This window comes from Wyeomyia smithii, chromosome 1, assembly GCF_029784165.1.
Source record: "Wyeomyia smithii strain HCP4-BCI-WySm-NY-G18 chromosome 1, ASM2978416v1, whole genome shotgun sequence".
Taxonomy (NCBI): Eukaryota; Metazoa; Arthropoda; class Insecta; order Diptera; family Culicidae; genus Wyeomyia; species Wyeomyia smithii.
The window spans coordinates 568,063-586,887 of NC_073694.1; the positions used below are offsets into that span (position 1 = coordinate 568,063).

An 18,825-nucleotide genomic window follows, 5' to 3' on the forward strand; every position below is an offset into this window, starting at 1 on the left:
GTTCACTTTTGCCCGAGCTATCGCGTTGGCGTTCAGCATGGCAAAGACCTTAAGCCTGTAGCACCAAGCGTCAAATATTTGTCACTTTTTGACAGATAAAAATTTGGTCAAAGATAATTATTTGTCACTCTTCAATTTTTACATGGGGCAAACAACAACCATGTCAGAAGGCCAAATATTTGACCATTGGTCAAAGAGTGTAATACAGGCTTTAGGCCTCTGTCATGCCGAGTGCGGTGCGGCGCGAACTGCGGCGAAACAGTTCGGAATCTGTTTTGACGCGCGTGATTTTTCATTGCTTATATTATTCCCCCCGTGAGAAAAGACGCAGTTCGCGCCGCGCCACACTCGGCATGGCAAGGGCTTTACTTGGATTTGCTCCATTCACAGCTGTTAACCTCCTTTTTCCAGGGCAAAGTGGCGCAGAGAGAATTCAGTCAAATCAGAAACACGGTTTTTGAGTGATACGCTTGCAATATGTCTGGTAGCTGCATTTCTTGTGCAAGTTTCGAATGACTTCAACGATGTGATGCTGTTGTGTTCAAAACAAGTTGAAAGATTGATCAAGATAAAACAAAAATGAAGTGCGTATTTTGTTACAATAAAAAACAGAGAGCCGTAGAAAAGAATCTGGTTGTAGGAAAGGCAGTCTATATAAAATAGACGGTAAAGGTAATAAATACCGGAAACACCCGAGTTTGCAGTGTAAGTAAATTTTAAAATAATTGCTAATGATGCTTCATTTTACTTCTTAGGCTAATGACATACTGAGGTGCCAAAGACTGATACAAACAATTCAGCGGTAGCGACATCGATTGGGCAAGCAAGCCTACACAATTGAAACTTACCAGGAAATTATTCGGGTTTATAACATTCCTAATGCGACATGCGGGTTCAAGTTAGGGTCAGCTACCTTCTTGAACGTCATCACAGCTGTCAACTTGCTTTTCCGAACTGGAAATTGGAAATGAGCAAAATCTCGCTCTCTCGCTCGCTGGTAGAATTTTTCTCGCAATCTGTCTGTCGGACTGGAGCGGCTGAACCGACACAACTACATGAACAAAGCTGTATAGTTTCAGCAGTGCTGCTTCTCTTGCCAAAGGTGTGAAGAAAGGTGTGTTGTTCTTCTTCTCTACTGCGAATAATAATGGCTGCGCCGTGACTCGTGCGGCCAGGCCAAAAGAGTTGAAGATAATCGGTACTTCGTGTAGTCGTGGTTTGTTGGTCGTAGTTTTATCAATTGAAGGCGTTTTTCCACCAGAAGAGCAGCATCGGAGTCAGTCTGTCAGTAGCAGAGTAGCAGTACTAGCATTAGCAGCAAGAGAGCGAGCGGAAAAATTGTAGTAAAAGCTCTTCATAAGCAAGCAAGAAGAGAAGTGTGGAAAGGCGAAGAAAAAAAAATCGAACCAGAGCAAGGTGCATTTTCGTTGTTCAATCGTTCGCCGCGACCGCCGTGGAAAATCCTGTATCGCGTGTATTTATTTCATTTCCGGAAAAGAGTGCGATTTTTTCTTGAGAACGGCAAGCGGACAACTCGGATTACTCGGCTGGTTCCGCTATGGATCTGCGGGACGTCGCTCGCCAGCAGTTGCAGAAATTCCCGTCCTCAGTAACCGCAGACAACGACGACGATCGCAGTAGCAGCAGCAACAGCAACGCCAAGATGGACTCCGTAGCCGTCGTCGTGGTGGAAACCGAGCGCTGCTAGCTGAGATCAGCTCTTTTTTCAGCGCAGATAGAAATCGGAAATCAGTTTTTTTTCGCAATCGTTGGATAAACAAAACGTGCTGTGCAAAGTTTATATGAGTCTACGGTAATTTTTGTTTTTGATAACATTATGCGTGAATTTACTGAATAGTCAAAGGGATTATTAAGTTAGGTTTTATGGTAATTTTTCGCTGCTCTAGCCAGTGACTTCTGCTGGGTCGAGGGCAACGTAGCCACAGCCGCCATGTTTTTTTTCGCTCTCGGTTGCATTTTCTCTTCCGCCCAGTGTGGCCTGAGATGGAGTGAGAAAGCAAGCGCATTAGAGGTTGTCACTTGTCGTGCGTAAGCGGGTAGTAGTGCGAACAGGATGGGGAGAATGCATTCGTTCGGATCGGTTCGATGTGTGCGTGTGTGTGTGTTTGTTTGAGGTGTCATACACAGACCGGGAATGCATTCATGAATGGGAGGTTTTGTACCTACATGGAAAAAGCAGTGCGAGAGAAAGCAAAGCAGCGTCGTAGTGTTTGTGAGTACGGGGGTACGAAATGGTGAAGTATGCGTCAAATTTCGAAATTGTTTACTACTCACGACAAGTGACAGCATGACAGGGTTGTAAAATTTTCTGCTTTGAGTATGAATATGTAATTTAGATCAAACAGTGATTTATAATCCTTAATATATTTCAAATATTAAATATAAGATTCGGCTGGTGAATAAATCTTTGCAGTGAAAAGTACAGAACAACATACATATATAAATAGTTCTAAACAGATGTAAGTTTTTAATTTGTGATTTAAAAATTGAAGGACAGCGATAGAAAATTTTTGAAAATCACGTTTTGCTTAGAAAATGCAGTTCTTTCAGATGATATAAAAAACTGATATAGCTAAACAACCAATTCTCACCACAAATCAGCGATTTCGAACAGTAAAATCTTCTCAACCCTGGTAGCTATCAGTTTATCACGTCAGTTGCCAGCATTATGTCTCGCTTTCGCGTGGCACGTCAAAACTGTAGAGTCCGTTCGCACAAGAAGAGAAAAAAAGTATTCGGCAGCAGAGACTATTCAACAGTAGAGTCGTTTGGATCGACGTTGGACAAAACGAGAAAATTTATTTCTCTTGCTTTACGTATACCTATCAGTGTGTGAGTGCGTTTGTGATCCTAGTTTTTTCTTTCGTTTGCTTTTCATCAGAAAGTTCATTTATCCACTGAAGATGGTCTTGCCGACAACGTCGTCGTCGTCGTCGTCATTCATTCCCAGAACGAGACCAACAAGAAAGGAGAAATGTTAGAAACGATAGCAAAAGCAGTAGCTGAGACTTGAGAAGACGAAAATTAACAAGGTGAAGAAAAAGACAACGGAAACAACGGGTGGCGATGTCGAAGATCAAGAAGAAGATCGAAGGAAAAGTGTAATAAAGAGCGTCGCTTTGCAGGCTAATTTTTTCTGCTTCTAAAAAATGGACGTTCTAACTTTGGGAAAGTGGATAGTGCGATCTAAAACAAGTGTAAAAACTGAAAGTGTATCGGAGCCTACTTTGAGAGTGAGTCTTGATAATTTTTTTTTTTGCCAAAAAGAGAGAAAAAATCTTCAATGTTCGCCGTTTAAGTTAAAAGATTTCGTTTAAGACAGAATAGGAAACATCGAAGAACAGTGGAATTTTCCGCCTGCTTAGTGAAAATGCAAGGGCGCAGACCTTGAAAACGTATGTTTTACTCCAGATTTCTTTTGGGCTACTGCTAATCGAATTTTACTCGAAATATTACTACCAACATCGAAGCTGAATCTTTCCCTTGTTCGACGAAAGTGATATGTGAAGCAATCGTTTTTTTTTTCATTCCTCCATTCGCGTAATCGAATCGCGTATGATAATTTCCTCACCAGCGCACAGTACAGCAGCTCGTATTATACATGTACATATTTTTCTTTTCGCTGGCTGGTGGTCTTCTTTTTCGTCTCCTTCCAAGAGGTTGTGCAGTTTTCTTCTCGATTCGACGTTTTCCAATTGTTTGCTGATTTCTCAAGTGACCGTATGACGGAACGACGACGACGACAGACAGCGACGCAACGAGAGCGACGACGGTAGTCTAGCCAGTGCTGGCAGTTGCGTATACGATAAATGAATGTGGCTGCGAGAGGTGCCAGATGTATGGCAGTTTTCGATTGACATGAAACCAAAAGTCCACAGATGTGAAAAATTCTCAGAAGTGCATTGAAAATAAATTGGCATCCCTGCTGGTGGGGTTTGTGAGCGATAAGTGTGTGCTTCGCTGTGGAGAGTTCTAGTGAGTTCTACATTTCTCTTTAGTCAGCATCTGGAGCAAATGAAATTGAAACATGTTCCACAGAAGAAAATTGCAAATGGAACACAATTCCAAATGATTTTGGACTTTTTGAGTGTCGATTTGTGATAAATCAAAAAGAGTAAAATGAGAGCGCAATAGAATTAGTGTAATGTTGGCCATTTAAACTCTTGGTTGGGAAAATGTTTGCACTAATACAATGAATTGAACAAAATGAACTCGAGTGTGATTTGTTTATGTGTGCGTGTATCAATGAAAAATGAATGAATGAATGATGGCAAACCACAGGACTAGCGCAAATTTTTAACCAGTCTTTTTGAAACATGTAAATTAAATTTTTGCTTTTTTCTTACAGAAAGCTAATCGACGAAGAAGATAACAACAACCAAGTGTGTATCGTGTTATCGCAGCCAAGCTGCCGCCACTACTAATAGCGGCGGGATCGCTCGAGCCAGCGGTCGAAGCGTTCAGAGCGATAGCCGCATCCAAAAGGGTCAGTGCCGTCGTCGGAGGTGGTGGTGACGTACGGAAAGCAGCTAAACGGGAAAGTGACAGAACAGACCGACGGCGTAGACTGCTGGAGAGAGTCGCTGCCAAGCGACCAACGGCGCGCACTGGCCCGAACATTCGGAAAGCCGTTGCACAGTCTGCGATACTCAGCAGAAGAAAACGACGACGGCGAAAGCGAAGCCCTGGGGCTGGTGGACTCTTGGAAACGACAACGACCAATAACAGTAGCACCCTTAGTACTGCAGCTGTCCGATTTGACGTTCCCGTTGCGAAGATGGTCGTAGCATCGACTGGTCATGGCAGCAGCAGCAGTAGCAACAACGGCAGTATCGGTTCCCACTCGGTTACGGCCAACCACTCGAGCCAAACGCGAAGTGGCAGCGGGAGTAGTCATCAGAGGGGAAGTCACCTTTCAGTACCCGCCAGTGGAACCGGGATGACACCGAAGGAACTTTCGGACAATGATGACCTTGCGACCGGGCTGGTACTGGATCCAATTCTAGGCTTTCAAACACACAAGATGAACCTGAAGTATCGGCCACTGCGGGTTAACACCGATCCGATCAAGGACATTCTGGAGGACTTTATTCGAACACAGAATTACGCAAAATGCTACCAACAGCTGATGAAAGGCAATTGGATTCCGCGAGCGGTGCTCAACAAGAGCAAACTAGCGCAGAAGCGGTTGGAGGCGCATGTAAGTCTGTTTTTTTTTGACGTAGGACTATGTCTTTGTTTTCTATTCTGATTTTGATTGTATTCTGATATTTTGTGCTAGTGGTTTAATTTTTTTGAAACGACTCATTTTTGAGAAGCTATTGAAAAACGCTATGTTGGTAAGGTATTTATGATTACAAACATTTTCAGAACTAAAAAAGGTTTGTTTGATTGGTATGACATCTTCGGCAAAGTTGTAGATAAATGTTCTGTCTTTCCAAAAAGAAAACATCATTGAAAAAACTTTTTTTTTAAAGTTTTAAAAAAAATAAAAATATCAAAGGAAACTTATTTGTTGAATGTTGAAACTTGAAGAGCTAACGACAATCAATCATTTTGTAGTACTGGGTATCCAAAAAGGTACCTATCTACCGTAGCAGAAAATTCCTGATCTGCAAAGAAAGATGAGAGGGCCATTCCAACAGGGAACCCAGGCTAGTTCTGGGTGATTTCAACAGTCATCACCCTGAGCTGGGGCTGTGTTAGGACTGATAATATAGAATATTCCAATCTCACCGTCTTTAACGATGGATACCAAACATTCACACGAGAAAACACGAGAACCGCTTTGGATCTGTCTGGCAAGCAGCAATATTGTCCATCGTTAAGGTTGGAAAAAAAGATGATCCTATGGGTAGTGACTACAACCCGATACTCATCACAACCAACGACGAATCGGTTAGTACATCCAAAACACCCCACTGGCTCCACAATGACCTAGATTGGGCCTTTTAACTGCACGGTCTCGACGAAGCTCCGGGACTCAACACTAACTATCCGCTCATGAAATTGATTAAAAGCATTCTCACGACCTTGGAGAAAAGTCATGCTCTAGTGGTCACAGAACATAACAAAAAGTTAAAGAAAAGAGCTTTCCTCCTGCCTCCACTCTAGCAAAAAAGTTTCTTGAGAGAGATTTTTAGATGGTATCAATGAGTTTCAGTCTCCAGCAGAACTGTGAAAAAAAGTGAACTTATCAAGCACGCAAAAGACGGTTTAACGGAATGGCAATTAAAGTGGATGGAGCGGCACATAGGGATCCCATAGGTGCTAGTTGACACCCTAGCAGACTACTTTGCAGACAGCTCGGCCATTGACAACTATACCATTTCTAATTTTAACTAATTACCTGATATCCATATGCGTAGTCCTTGCTGAATAGTCAATTTCTTTTTCGGCAAGACTCAGCAGTCTGATTGTCGTACTTGATGATGATGGGTTTCTTAGTACCCCAAAGCTCGGCTAAGAATCCTTTCCACCAGATTGATTCCTGAGTGACTGATGGAAGCACCTTTCTCGGCCTTTGTTGTTGATAAGACAACTGTGGTTTGCTTCTGGGAACTCTACGATATTTCACCACCGCTTTGGATGAAACAGTAGCCATTGATTAAACACCTCGTCTCAGGATCGTTAGGCCTCCTATCCGCTCACGGAGAGGTATCTGCTTCATCCTTACCTTCTGTTCATTTTTAGCCTTTCGCACTTTTGTTAAATTGACGAGGGTCCACATCTCGTTATCGCATAGTTACTGATACGGCGATCCGTCCGATCGAGTGTCTGTTGTGCTGTTCCAGGTCCGCCGTGATCTGTGGATTGTAAGCCAGCGAGAGATTGCTGCCGCTATCGGGAGTTAAACTTGCCTTGGAACCCTTGCATCCCAGTTACTGTGACCAGAATCGTGTTGCTGATCAAGAGCTTCTTCTTTCAAATGTGACGAGATCGCGGTGATGGCCGAACCTCGTTCGGTTGATGACGTATCTGTGAAGGGACGAGTTTCTGAGGAAGGATGCTGTACGTCACATAGAAATCAGTGTATTTGCCTGGACGTTTGTGCTCCCTTCCACTGTGACTAAGATTTTGAGAAAGTTGCAAGGGGAGCGCGGCCGGTTGTTGTTAATGATTCTCTGACCCGACTGGCGTATTACCAACGTCAAGTCCGACAAGATTCTGCTCTCTGCTGCAAATTGACTTTGTCGTCATTCGGATCGTTCTCGTCTTCCTTCGTCCTCATCCAGTTGTTTGTCGGCTACTAGCACTGGTTAATCTGGCACTGGCATAGATCCTTCTTGGAGATCCGAATGATTGACCAAAGTTTCTTTCGTTGTCAGTCTTTTATCCAGAATGATGACGGCTCGACTTTCGAACACCTTTTTTGCTGCACTGTATACTCGGTATACCTTGGAACACTCCAAATAACCGACCAAGACACGCGTCATCGACATAGCGTCCCACTTCTTGCGCTTCACCTTGGGTAAATGGTCCATCGCTTTTGACCCAAACACATGTAAGTTTGATAAATCGGGCTTTTTCTCATTAAATTTCTCGTAGGGGGTAACGGCAACACCCGTCGTTGGATGTCGGTTTAAACTCCTTGTCGTGATCGGTTCGAAAACACTTCAATGTCTGCCCTGTTTGTCTCTCAGAGTACGCGTTGAACTTTCGGAATACACTGCAAGCCTCTCCCTTGGTCCTCAGGAAGTTAACGAATCCTGCTGGCATCGTCGATAAAGCTGACAAAATACTTACTGCCACCAACGACGCTTGCTCGATTGGTGCGCACACATCTGAATGGACCAGTTCCAGAATTTCGATTGCTCTCGTACCGTTGATCTTGAACGGTGATCTTTGATGTTGCCCTTCTATACAGGGAACACTTGGTGACATTGTGCCTTCTAGGACGTCCATTCTCTTCACCATGCTGGGTAGTCGCTTGACGCTGTCCTGATTCAAATGGCCTAAACTTCAATGCCATAGCTCTAGATCAGTGGCCAACTTCTAGAGACCGTTCGTTTTACTTCGGCAATGACCTAATAGCTTTTCTTGCCGATACGTCTCTCAGATAGTAAGTTCACTGCGAGGTCTGGAACACATGAGTTGTTGGAGATGGTTAATGTAGAGCACTCATTGTCCACATCAGCATCCACTTCTACATTGCCCACGGCTACAACCTCCAACGTGTCCGCCACATAGATGGGTTTTGACACTTGCTCGAAATTGACCAAATTTCTCTCTTGCCGGCACATGTTATCTCCTGCTCCAGAATCAAGGATCCGCTCCTCTGGTATACTGCATGACCGTTTTACCGCCATTAATACCGGCTTCCTATTTCTGGGTCCCTTTTCGCCCTTTTGGATCTTGGATTTCTGATACCGCTGCTGGCATTCCGAAGCGTAGTGTCCCAATTTCTCGCAGTTGTAACACTGGACTTCAGATTTGTTCTTCGTAGGCTTCGTATGGTTTGGTCGTATTGCTAATGCACCACTTGGACGACCGGAACTTCGACCAGCGATTGTCACGTCCTGAAGGATTTTCGATTTCACCCATTCAGCAGTCCACTTGATACCGAATGCATCCATGCCCATCATCATTGGCTCGTACTTCTTGGGCAGACCCATCCAACTCCATCCGCATCACCTTACGTAGCAGACTAATTCTCCGATACTTTCCGCTATTCTGAAAGGTGGTTTGAAGGCTTTCCCATGCTTCCTTCGCCGTACGAGCACTCTGAACGAGATTATAGTAAGCAAATTGTGGCCAATGCACGCTGTCACAGCTCGTTGCTGACCTGCGCGCCCTCCAAAGGTTTGACTGCGGTCCACGTTCCTTCCTTAATCTTTACCATCCGCATTCCGAACGCCCACGCAGCGTAGTCATTGAAGTTTCTCCTGGGGTGGATGGGACACGCTACTGACGGGAATCCCCTGTTCTCTCGTTCCTTTGCTTGTCGATTCACCTCCAACAGAGCCTTGTCTAGGCGTTCTCAAGTTGATCCCTCCACTCGAGGTGGTATTCCGCACTGGTTCTAGATCTTCTTGGAAAGGAATAAACCATGCGTCTCCAGATCTATTCAAAGGCATTTTGATAATCAAGATGTCCACTGCTTCAAGTCTTGAATAGGCATGAACTTGATAATCTTTGTTCGAAGTGGAAAAAAAATTTACTTTGTACTTCGTAACTATGGAGCTTACCTGGGCCCATAACCTGATAAAAGTAACACCTTTAGTGTGCCGTATCGAGCCCTGATTACCCATGGATTCAAATAATCTTAAAGTATGCAATGTATGGGTGATTAAATATATTTCTACAGCCAAAACGGTTCGTTTGATTGGTATAGTGTCCTTGGTAAATTTGTAAATAATAATTTTGTACAGTGTCTCCACAGTTATGGGTCAGCTACAATTATGGGTCACTTTTACACAAATACGTCGATTCTCACGAAACTGAACAATTTTCATTAGCAGTGGTATTTTTTTGTAACTCACTTGTAACCTCATCTATACGATTATAATGATTTAAAGTTTAAAATGTCACTAAAAACTATAATTCTGCTCGGTGCACTAAGTGAAGTGACAGATAATTGTAATGTTACATTTTGCGATGCACAATTGTGGGTCAGTCCATATTTTGGCTATTTTTATTACTTTTACATGATAATGCATCAAGACTGAATAAAATAACTTATTATCAAGCTTTTACAACAATAAGAAAACTTGTGTTATGTATTTTGACGGTTTTATAGACTAAATGATTTTGAATGCCACAAGTGACCCATAATTGTGTCCTTTGCTATGTAAGTGATATTTTTCCTCCCAACCGATTTACACGCATCAACTGCAGTGAAACTAACTGTTGATCGAAAGTACACATCAGAACACAGAGATAGATAGTAAAACATTCGTAGTTGATAACTTTTCCGATTTTATATCCATTTTTAAACATTCAGACAACACGTTGCCTGACCCATAATTGTAGAGGGTCTGTACTTCAAAAAAAAAAAAAAGCCTGAAAAAAATTAAAAAAACATTTTTTCTTGATTTCTCCATGATCGGACTGCTTTTTGGATAATTAATTTTTAATATTCTGTAGAGTGTTTTTTTTTTGATAACTCAAAACTACTATCTACAGCTTTGCGAATATGTCACACCGATCGAACAAACCGTTTTGGCTCTAAAAATATTTGTAATCATCAATACCCTCCCAATAGCTTCTCAAGAATGAACCGTGTTTCAAAAAATTGGATCAATAGCACAAAAACATGAAAGTTTTAGCCAAATCAAAAATGGTCGATTAAATTGGTTGTCCACTTTTTGTGGAACTGCTCTATACCGAAGTGTCCGTCGGGGTTGTTCGAAGCAGTGTGAAACGACCGTAGTCCAACGTCAAACATACAACCCCAGATCTTGAATACCACCTTCTAACGTTCCGTTTTCCGTTCCAGATATATCGATACCTGCGTGTGTTCGACCGGAATGCGGGGTTCGTGATAGAGGGCTGCTATCGTTACTCCCTGGAAGGCCAGAAGGGAGCTAAAATATGTTCCACAAAAAAGTGGCTGAAGAACGAGAAAATCGAATGCCTGGTGGGTTGCATTGCCGAGCTGACCGAGAAGGAGGAAGCGATGCTGCTGCATCCGGGTAAAAACGATTTCTCGGTGATGTACAGCTGTCGAAAAAACTGCGCCCAGCTATGGCTGGGACCGGCTGCCTACATCAACCATGACTGCCGAGCGAACTGCAAGTTCGTTGCCACCGGAAGAGACACGGCTTGCGTCAAGGTACTGCGAGATATCGAGATTGGCGAAGAGATTACCTGCTTTTATGGGGAGGATTTCTTCGGGGATAACAATCGATACTGCGAGTGCGAAACATGCGAACGCCGGGGAACCGGTGCCTTCGCTAAGGACAAAGATGGTGAAGAGCAAAGCCCAAACGGAGTGCGGTATCGACTGAGAGAAACCGATAATCGACTGAATAGACTAAAAAGCAAAAACACCCAAACGGTGGACAATAGCAAAACGACGATCGGGAAGAACGAACCCCCGTCTGCGTTGGGTACGCTCAGCATGAAAGAGCTTCGCGAAAAAGGAATGACCAAATACGACGCGGAAATGCTGCTGGCTCAGCAAAGCCGTCACTCGCCCAGGAAAATGATCTCCTCGGAGCCGGTTGAAACGACGCAAAAAACACCTACGAAGCCGACTTCCGGTGAGCTGACGGAGAAACGAGCGACACGCTCGTCGCGGCGATTTCAAACCCCAAACGAAGAGAAAAGCGAACCAACTGGGACCCCGACTACTGAGGAAGCGGCCACGCCGGTCCCTCCGAGAAGCACACGAAACAATATGCGACCTCTACGGGAGAACGGCCGCCGCAGGTACAGCAGCAATAGCAGCGCCAACACCGACATCTCCAGCATCCTCTCGTCGACGTCGTCCTTTGTAACGGCTCGAACGTCCATTCCGACGGCAGCCGAGCGGAAGATGATGCCCCGTAGCATGAAAACGGCATCCACTGTTTCGACTGTCACCGAAGACGACGTTATCGTGATTGACGATGACCACAACAGTAATCATTCGTTTGCGTCGAAAAGTAGCTGCAGTGGGATTTCGACGCTTTCCAAGGGTGGTCCGCCGCCGAAGAACAGCAGCGACAACAACGATAGCGTCTATGTGTTCAATGATCTCCTGGAGAGTAATCTTCTGAATGACTACACACTGCGAAACTTTCATCAACACCAAGCAGCAGCAGTTACGACGACAAAACGACGTTCAGCGCGTCACTCGCCAGCGGAAAATTTCAGCCCCCGGGTAACGCGACGAAAGCAGCAGCTTCTGCTGGAAAATCCCAGCCAACCGGTTTCGGTGTCAAAAAGTCCGATTTCTCCTGCTTCACCAGAGGCAGCAACTCCGGCAACCAGCTCGGGCAGTGGGGACAGCTCCAACCGAGGCAATCGGCGGAAGCAGAAACTGCAAACACGAGTCATGCTGGCAGATGAGGAAGCAGCCCTACAGAAGCAGGTCCAGGAGGCTGAGGAACTGGAACGGATTGGTCGGTCCGGTATGGGTCGCGTTCCGCGTCGATTGATGTTGGATGCAGAAGTCGATGAGGAAGAGGAGGAGGATGAGGAGGAAGAAGAAGAAGAGGATGATGTGATCCTGTCGAAAGTAACCCAATGTGATGCGAGTAATAAGAATAAACTGTTACGAAGTGGCGAACACGAAGATGTTATCGTGTTGAGCAGCGGTAGCAGCACCAACGGTAGTACTAGTGGTAGTGAAAGTAATAGTCGTAAGCCAATAATAACAACTAGGGATAGTAGAAGTGGTAGCGCTAGTGTAGACAAAGATAACAGCGGGGAACAGGCGCAGCTTGTCTCGAAGACGACGGCGATGCTTGGGTCGCGAAAACGCAAAGTGTCGAAAAGTGAGTCGGAAAGTAGTTCAAGCTGGGAGAACAAGATCCCGGTGCAGAAGCAACAACTGTGTCACATTCCCAATCCGGAAACATTGCTTAAGACGCCCGAACGTCGCCTAAAACTGACGCTACGCATGAAACGCAGTCCGGTGATTGACGAAATTATCGAATCAGGTACGAGTCTGAGCGATGACACGTGCAGCACTCACAACTACAAGCCCGAATATGAGGTTCTGCGGGTGGAAGGTATAGCGGAGGAAAGTGACCGCGAGGAGGAGGAGGAAGAGGACGATGAAGATGACAATGGTGATGAGTTGGACGACGAATTAACGTACAGCAGCAGCTGTAGCAGTAGGTTGTCTCAGAAGCGTAAAAAGCGTCACAAATCGAAGGAAGCGCGAAGGCATCGGAAGCGAGCCAAACGTGAACTTCGTCGTCACACTCATCACCACCACCATCATCATCATCAGTCTTCGTTGTTTGGCCAACAGCAGCACCAGCAGCAGCATCAACTACCGGCACCGGTCATACTGCAACCGTCTGCACTAGGACCGGTGACGGCAGCTGTCACTGCTGCGGCTGCCTCCGCTAACCTAACACCCCAGAAGCGCTCACCAATGCAGTTTCCTGCACCCACCAAACGGCTTCGGCTTATATTCGGCAACGAAACACGTACTATCGACATTCCACCGACCGCGAAAATCTCCGCTTCGTCGTCTCCCTCCACATCCAGCTCACTGCCGCTGTCCCCAGCAGTCAGTTTAACGCCAAATAGTCTTAATACTTCCACCGCTAGCAGCGGCAATCTGCTTATCAGCAACACTCCCGGGGTTATCGTCAGTCCGACGCGATCATCGCTCGCAACCCAATTTCCATCCTTCAACGGATACGCTGCCAGCACTTTCTCTCGATCTCCTTCCACCACCAGCCAGCCTTCGTCGCAGCTTCTGTTCGCAAACAGTTTGAATTCAGTTTCCTTTCTACAGAGCCCCAATGTTCCTCATCCCCACCATAATCTTTTCCAGTTTCAAACCCTGTCCAGCACACCATCCGAGTCTCAGCAGCAGCAGCAACATAATGTCATTCAACACACCGGAACCCTACTTCACAAGCAACAATCCCCCCAACAACAGTCGCAGCAGCAAACCACGATCCAATTGAACCTCAACAGTCATCATCAAAACTCCAGGGGATTCGGGGAATTAGGTCATCATCTCACTAACAACTCCCATCATAATCATAACCATCACCATCCCCATCACAACCACCATCATCTCCACTCGCATCTGTCTCCGGTGTCTGCTGGTTCTGTAGCGAATCCGCAAGTTAGCACCACACCAACCAAGTGCAGTCCTTATCAGCAGCTTACGGCACTGACCACTGCGCAGCCCGGTGTGGCCACGTTCAACTGACGACTGCTGGGGTCCAGTCGGGGAGGAATCGGTGGTAAAATGCACCAGTAGAGGGAGACGACGGTGCGGAGCCTCGCGTTGATTTTTGTTTAGTTTTTTTTTGTTTGTTTTGGACCTCTGCTTCCCTTTTCCTCCACAGAGACAGACATCATTAGGAACACATCTTTGCTGCGCGTACTGCTGACCTCCAGCGTATCAGCGGCCTTCAAAAGAACGACGAAAACGGCATCGAAAGCGCTGATTGGCTAAACCCTCACTCACTCACTGTCACGCGTTACGCGAGCAAGCAGCTCGTTCTTATGGAATTAGCCAATACACATACCCCCGAAAAACGCTAGACTTTACGCTGATTAGAAAAAAGTTTGTTTCATCGTTTAGTAGTCTCATTTCCTAATCATCGGACGTAGGCAAAAAGATACATTGTAAATATAGCTGCTATTCTCACCCCCTTCTCTTCTCCATTGAGGATTGGAGCACAGTTTTGTTTTTAACTTTTTGAGAAAACAGAGAAAAAAATGTAGTAACATCTCCTAGCCTAGGAAGAAAGAGGAAGACGAATGTGTTCTAACCGCACCACACTGTTTAGTTTAGTACCCTAATATATACCTATATAATTTGTATAGATAATCCACTATTTCCTACTCGCCCGACTCCCACCACCCGAGAGTTCAGTTTTCGGTAAACTTCACTTTAGTAAAAACACTAGAAGCATCATTTTCGATTGCTTGCCGCCGATGTTTTGTTTTATTTTACTCACTGGACATTCTCCCCCACACTGTGGGGACACATGTGTGTGGATAGTGCATTTAGTTGGATTTGTTTTCTTGCTGATTTCTGGTGTACTGTCCTAGAAGAAAAAAAAACGGGAAAAACCGGAGGAACGTAAACTGCTATCTGGTGTTTAAATGCAAAACAAAATAAAACGAAGAAGAGAAGAAAACTGTTACACTTAAACATTTATCTAAAATGTATCGAGAGAGAGAAAGGTACATTTGAATAAGATTTTACCTAGTACTGCCAGAATAAAATAAACACATTAAAATAAAAGTAGAACAGCTACCGCAAAGTCGAATAGAAAGAGGGAGAGAGGTAAACGGCAGTGTTGTATTCGTTCGTGTAGATAGTAGCTTGTACTTTTTAGTAGAAGAAAGCGTACTCTCCGATCTGTGTAGGGGCAAATTTGTGTAAAAAAAATCTTAGCTAGGTCGATAGAATACAACAATGTTATACGCGTAGAGAAAACGTACTTTTTGTTTCCTTGTACTTGTGGAACGTTCCGTTCTGCTTTCTCCTGTCCACGCGCGTTGGTCGACGATGCAAGAATGGCAAAACTATACAAAAAAGAAAAAAACATGTGTAAAATAGCATTGGTAATCAAGCGGAAAGCACTATGATAAATAATTTTGTGATAAAAGAAAACATAAATAAAAATTAAACAATTATTAAGAAGGAAAAAATAATCTAAGTTAAAGCAAACTTTGTAAAATGGTAATAATCATTTACTACGCATAAGAACCTACTACATGCAGAAAAAAAAACATACAAAGAAAAGCGGACGCTGAACAGCAGCGGAGATATTGGACATATACAATTTGATGAGAATAAATGATTCATTTCTTAAATTTGCAAAAATAAACACACAAAAATCACGCATAGTCTGTAGTAAAGCGAACAAGATAAACAAGAACAATACACAACACCTGAAAGGTTAAATCACATTGAAATTTGAAGAAAGAAGACACACAAATGAAAAACACAATAGAACCAAGTACCAACTCTGCTCTGGTTCAGCAACGAGAAAACAATGAAAAATATATGAAAAGTAAAACAACTGATTAATTAATAGCCTAGAGAACATCTTATTTCTGCCCAAAAACGAATTGAAATTTGTTTCTTTTTTTGTGCTTTGTTTATCGTGTGCCACACGAAGAGCAGCTGAGTCTGAGGTTGATAACGATAATCCAGCTGTTGGGTTTGTTTCCTCTGCGCTTTTTGCTTCGCGTTGATTGACAGTGACAGGGAGGTGAATCAATTTTTTGTTACTTGTTGTTGCTGATGGCTTTCACGAAAAAAAATATTTTAAATCTAGTTTTCACCTTCAAATCATGTTTACCGTTGTTTGCGCTGACAGCGTGGAAAACTTTTAAAACAGCCCACTCACTGTTTGATCGAAGCAATCCGTGACTGTGATTGTCACCCAGATCAAAATTAAAAGTGCATTGAGAAGGTTGTTGATTGTTTACAGTTTTTCTTTCACTTTTAAAAAGCAATTTGTTTGATAAAGAAGATTTTCTAGATTGTGTGTGCTTTGTGTTGAACTGTTTTCGTGAAAAGAAAAGGCTCGGCCGATCGTGTTCATTCGTGAGCCCTGCACGCAGAGAAAATAACTATTGTGTTCCATAAGAACCCCTTATGATTTTGCGCCACAAGGATTCCTTATAGAAGTCATAAGTTTGTCTTATTTAAGGGGAAATTTGATTCTCGACTACTAACAATTTTCATAAGTCATACTTATAGAAATTATTGGTCGTATGTATGCATGTTATAAGAACAGACATATCAAAATCATAGCTTTTCAATATGAATTCCATTAAGAGATTGATATGAATATCATTAGTTGGTTGTTATAAAGCTCATAATTGCTGCCATAAAATTTATAATACCAGGATATGTTAACATGTTTTGTTAAAAAAAAACTTTTTTACTCTAGATCTTATTTATTCTTTACTCACAAATATCGCAAATATATAATATATAGGTTTTGAAATTCGGGAAACAAGTTCGCCTTTGATTCCTCTTGCCAAATGTCGTTAGCGTTGTCCTCTTTAATGATCACAAGATTTAATAGTCGCTAGAATAAATATAGATGACATGATGTAATGGTAGAATCTGTGGAGAGGTACTTACAGTTTTTGCTCCAATTTTCAACAACTGACACCAGCTGTGCAAATTTAAGCTTAGCTTTATCCAATACCTTTGAACACTTATCTGACGGTGCACTAGCAATAGGAACAAAAATTCTGGTCTGTCATTTTGCAGATTATGACTATGGAATTTTCAGAATGTTGACGTTAATGAAAATCATAAGTTACGCGTATGGGATGCATATATCGTTTATATGAAAGTCCCAAAATCACGGGGATGGCATCGCTGTCAGCTACCATACATTTGACGCGTTACCAACATCACTGGCACTGGCACCCGAAAAATGGTCAGTTCACCCTTTTCTTATGTCGATTCGGGCAAACCGGTTAAATGTTGACTGCAATTATTGATAGCATATCAGACAGTTTTGAGCAATTTCTCAAGGTTTTTACATGGTATGTGATATTCTAAGTGATATTTAGTTTATTAGTTGTGCCCCAAAACAAACTGAAGCAAACTGTGACAGCAGAGAAAGTAGTTTTGGGATAAACGGTACAGAAATAGATGTTCGTAACGCTTGAAGGCTACCATACCATTCCCTTGCCCAAAATATACTTATGAAATTTATAAGCTTGATATGTAATGCATAAGTGTCTAATGAAATCAAAATTATGTATGTTCATAAGTTGTAACTTATAAAATTCTTAAGTGTTTTTCTCTCACTGTGTGATTGTCAACGCCAGTGATGCCACATATACGGATTTATCTGTATTTATACAGATTTTTTGTATAATTTTCGTACTGATACCTGTATATACAGATTACAGATTTCCTGGAAATAATACAGAATTATACAGATTTTTTTTTGGTTTCCATGGGGTCGCGAATTAAACTTCTTGATATAGTTGAAAAACGAAAATGAACTCGAAAGCTGTTGAGTGTGTTGGAGGTTTTATTATATTAATATGTTAAACGTGAGCGTGTGCATAAATGAGACACCGGATATATGTTGAACATACTGTATTGCACTTTTTCTATAGAGGGATATGTCTAGTACATATGCAGATTTTCATGCAGATTTTTAGCAATTTCACCAAGGTGACAAGATTTTATGAGGTTCGAAATACAGATGAAAATGTGGCATCACTGGTCAACGCAAATCAGGTAAATACGGCTAACTTTTAGGACTATCAGAAACTTTTGCTGTTTCAAAGGATTTGTCTGAGGATCTAGGTAATTTTGCTTCTTGTGCAGTCGAATGTTAAACTGTTTTTTTTATTAAAAAAAAAAAAACGGGCAGAGCTTTCAGTATACCTCTTCATTGGTTAAGGTTGTGGTAGCTGCTTCACAAGTATATTTTGCTCGTTGGTTGATGCATAGTAAATCTTGGACAAGCCGCCTTGAATCTTTTCACGGATGAAGTTATACCGGATATATGCGTGACTCATTCGGTTATGGTCCCGAGGTGCTTACTGAATTACAGTCCGTCATACTGAAGTGCCTCAACAGATTAGTTATAAATTTGGACTGGTCGAGTTTCGTTGGTGCGATAGACTGAAACGGAGGCAGCAAGTCCAACTCTTCAAGGAAAAAAAAATCACAGAAGGGGTTGTGTGCAAAGCCACGACCGCAAGGTTGAAGTAGAATACTTTTACACAGCTCTACTTACGCTGTACATTAACCTACGGCCGGGCGAATCGGTTCGCGCCGCTTTTCGCGTTTAGCCTGGCAGAGGCCTTATGCGCACGACCAACACAATAGAAAGGTGTTTTTCATATTGAAAATTAGACACGGTTTTACTGGAGTAAGCGTTGGCAAATGCATCAACCGCTAATACCGCCGCTATCGTGCGAAAGTCAGCCTGGTAGAGGCCTGAGACGTGGTGACCAACCACAGGGCAAGTGATTTGTTTAATTTGAAGGCAGCCACAGGCGCAACCCGCTGCTATCCTCTGTTACTGCTGAGTGCTGTGAAATGTTGGTGGTTGTATATATGTGTTTATGTGGGTTTCGGTTATTAAAAGAGAACTCGAACCTCTCGAGTGTACGGTCGATTCAATAATGCTTTATTATTTCTATTTCTTAGCCTATACAGGCCGCACGATCGCAGATCGA

At 43.1% G+C, this 18,825-nt stretch overlaps 1 protein-coding gene across 3 annotated transcripts; it reads left to right on the forward strand.

Annotated features, from left to right (window-relative positions):
* The first annotated feature begins 1,062 nt into the window (after positions 1 to 1,062).
* Positions 1,063 to 15,689, forward strand: LOC129725669 (histone-lysine N-methyltransferase KMT5B). 3 transcript variants are annotated; one of them, XM_055681728.1, is made up of 3 exons: positions 1,063 to 1,813; positions 4,370 to 5,221; positions 10,460 to 15,689. In XM_055681728.1, the coding sequence occupies exons 2-3, from the start codon at positions 4,799 to 4,801 to the stop codon at positions 13,844 to 13,846; spliced, it is 3,810 nt and encodes a 1,269-aa protein (XP_055537703.1). In that variant the 5' UTR covers positions 1,063 to 1,813; positions 4,370 to 4,798; the 3' UTR covers positions 13,847 to 15,689. The 3 variants fall into 3 exon arrangements, with proteins under 3 accessions (XP_055537703.1, XP_055537714.1, XP_055537722.1); XM_055681739.1 differs by lacking the exon at positions 1,063 to 1,813 and adding an exon at positions 2,850 to 3,254; XM_055681747.1 differs by lacking the exon at positions 1,063 to 1,813 and adding an exon at positions 3,810 to 3,996.
* The last annotated feature ends 3,136 nt before the right edge of the window (positions 15,690 to 18,825 follow it).